The following is a 3,179-nucleotide window of genomic DNA, read 5'->3' as shown; positions in this document are numbered from 1 at the left end:
GTGCAAGCAAATTTCTTTCCTGCTCCACTCCGGTTCTACTAATGTAATTTCCACAGCTCATTTTAACACTGCCACTCCATCGCTTTATACTTACACGAAGAGGTTTACAAAAATAACGGGAATTGCCTATCCAAAATTAAAAGTCCATTAAAATCCATCAAACGTGCGCCTACACCAATGGAAACAGAGAGACCAACCTGGAAGAATCAGTGCTCGCCACAACGTAAAGGAAAGCTGTAACTACTGCATCACGGTTGATGTTAATTCCTAAACGAACATTTCACAATTTGTGGCTGAAGATCGAGAGTATGTTTCAAAGCAATACTGCCAGATACATAAAGCCTTCAGGCAGAACAACTGATGGCAGAAATAAACATCAATCAGCAAAGAGCAATGCCATATCTGAAGGCACTGAAAGAAAAAAAAAAAGAATCCAATCTTTTCATCTTACTGACAAGCAACTTTAGCAGTTCTGCTTCCAGCCCTCGATTTTCCTCAACAAACGAAGAGTTAAAGCCAGAGAATTCACATCTGTCCCAGTCACTACAAAGACTGCATTTACATCATGCCGCCATACATTATCCTACAGTCGTAAACCAGGGCTCCCCCCCCCCGAAAGCCCCCAGCCCTGTTCAAAGGATGTCAGACACCGCAGACGTTAATCTCAGCTTTTCCACCGCCATCGCGACCAACACCTCTAAGAGCTCTCAAACTCCACTGGACGGAGGCTCCGAACAGCAGGAGCGCAACCTTCACTGTAACACAAGCTAACCCCAAAAAATAAACAAAACCAAACCCGGCGTGAACACGCACTGCGGACCGAACAGGAGGAAACCCAGCTCGCCAAAACCGTATTTTGGAAGAGATAACTCACTGTTCTGGGGATGGGTGGCGACAGAGATCCATTAGGCATGTACGGGTCGTTATTCATATTTGGCATCATGATATACCCAGAATAACCAGAGTATGATGGTCCCTTGCTGTATAAGCCACTGTCTGGATGCTTTCCTATGGAAGAGGAAACAATGATTACATTATTCCCCACGTACGCATTTCTTGTAAGTTAGAGCACTTAAACAGGTACTGTGCATTCACAAAAATGTTCTGCATGCAGTTTCCTTACTCATGGAAATTACCTCTGACAGAAAGCGGTCTGCAGCAATTTGTAATAACATCTTTTTAAGAAGAGTTAATTCTTAAAGGAGCAAGTACTCTCAGTGAGGAGTTTATGCTTAAAATATGGAATAGCCTCAGAGTAGCCAATTTATTTTGCTAGTCCTTCTTCAAATCAAGGCAGAACGATCAGCAATGACACCACATTTCTCAAGTAGCAGTTTTCCCCCATTTTATACATCCCTCTAGGATTTGTGGATTCGGAAGTATTGCCAGTATGGGTTTCCAACATCATTGTTAGGAAAGGGAGGAACAGGGCAGTGATAACTAGATATAATCATGTCCTTCTCTCGCTGAGCCGTTGTGTGCCACGAACAATTCACTCTGGCCACGCACACCGGGGACAATTAGAGGGCAGGGGCTGGCTTGGAAGGAGATCCGAACGATTTGGGGGTGGGCAGGGGGGCTGTTGAACACACATGGCACTACAGTCAAGAGGGAAGCCAAGTCAGGGAGGCTATTTGGTAGGAAAAATAAACAATTTGCATCCAGGTCCTGCAAAGGGGGGTGACCAGGTCTCCCACCTATATGACCATTGACCTATGTGACTACTCCAAAGTGAGGTTTTAAGAGGATGCAAGGCTGAAAAGAAAACTACACCGAGCCAACCTCCCCCTCATTGCCAAAATGCTGTGAGCGTGGACATTATCGCTTTTAGGCTGTTTAATGACTAATTTGGAGAAAGATGGCCACAGAGTCCCGGAAAGCACTGGGACTGAACTGTGTCTGTCTTTATATGGAATTTATGATCTGGTTTAGTTTGTGATGATAAGCATTTAATTTTGAACCTAATCTCCCGTTCTTCACAGCACACATTCTTTGTACTCGTGTCCAGCTTCCTAAGTGATATTCAACGAACTCTGTTATTTCCTCTGTCCTCCTCAATCAAAATTATCCAGCTGGTACATTAAAAAAGGCATGAGGTCTGTTCGTGCTTAGATTTGGAAGAGGAGAATTAAGTGAGAGACTTTGGCTATGGCGAAAAAAGCAGAGAGTTTCTGAACATACACAACTCGGCTGCATGGTATGAGCGAAGAGATAGATGTGTTTAAGCTGATATCCTAAAAATAGTTATTTCTTCAGCGAAGATCCATTTGGCCTACTTATCAGTTTCTAAACAACTGAAATACCATTCGGCCACTCAAGATAAACGTGCTGCACACTCATCTCCTTTTTAAATGCGCTTTGAAAGCACCCTGGCATCCCCCTTCCCCAAAAGGTACTAAATTTATGTTTCCCCAAAAGAAACCAAGCTCCAGTTTGAGGACCGTGCGGAGGCTCACAGGGGGACTAAGAGGGACAATATCGCAAGACAGGACTGCGCGCTTCTCACCTTCCTCGGGGTGCTCTCTACCTTTATCATGGTAGGAATCCTGCGCTTGAGTCTGCCTGGAAACCTGACGGCGGGGAATCCACCATCAGAAAAGAAGAAGAAAAAGAAGAAAAGTCATTGTACGGATGCTCATTTATCAATCACAGCGTTACAGCTTCTTGTAGAAAGAAAAAAGTTAGAGCAAGCGATAAGCATCTTTCTTTTCCCTCTTAAGTTGCTTGGAAGGCAACTGTACCAGAAACGTTTGTGTAAACGATTGTTTTATGACAACGTGAATAACTACGGGGTTTTGCGAAGCGTTTCTAGCAGAAGTGCCCTACAGTTAAGGAAAGGGGCTGATTTCTAGAAAATATTTGAAGCTTCAGCAGTCAAAACACTCTTGGTAAAAAGATACCAAAAATAATAATGAAAATCACGTTGCCTTCATTACCAGATTTTTAGGGGAAAAAAAAAGAAAAAAGAAAACACAACCAAAAAAAAAGGAAAGAAAAAAAAAAAAAGCAAGCAGGTTCCCCACTCGTCCTGAAGTTGTTTTAGCGTCGGGAATTTCTTCCCAAGCAGTTTTATGCAAATCCCTTGAAGAGTTTACGGCTAATGCTCCGACCCCGCTGATTTTACCGAGGAAATTTCATGGCTGCTTGAGGTCTAACACCACCGCACCGACGGGGGACCC

General features: G+C 43.6%; 1 protein-coding gene across 1 annotated transcript in view; it reads right to left on the bottom strand.

Moving 5' to 3' along the window:
• Nucleotides 1-2,570, bottom strand: part of LOC104163783 (lymphoid enhancer-binding factor 1-like) — a gene marked incomplete at its 5' end in the record, with an annotated part of 44,718 nt that extends 42,148 nt beyond the window's left edge. The window contains 2 exons of the mRNA XM_009702900.1: nucleotides 875-1,008; nucleotides 2,507-2,570. Of these exons, the coding sequence (XP_009701202.1) occupies nucleotides 875-1,008; nucleotides 2,507-2,570 (198 nt within the window). The remainder of the gene's footprint in view (nucleotides 1-874; nucleotides 1,009-2,506) is intronic.
• Between the last annotated feature and the right edge of the window lie 609 nt (nucleotides 2,571-3,179).

The sequence above is a fragment of the Cariama cristata genome, unplaced genomic scaffold, assembly GCF_000690535.1.
Source record: "Cariama cristata isolate BGI_N322 unplaced genomic scaffold, ASM69053v1 scaffold9826, whole genome shotgun sequence".
NCBI classification, from domain to species: domain Eukaryota; kingdom Metazoa; phylum Chordata; class Aves; order Cariamiformes; family Cariamidae; genus Cariama; species Cariama cristata.
Note: the sequence above shows the minus strand (reverse complement) of the source record. Positions and strands in the feature narration are given on the sequence as shown.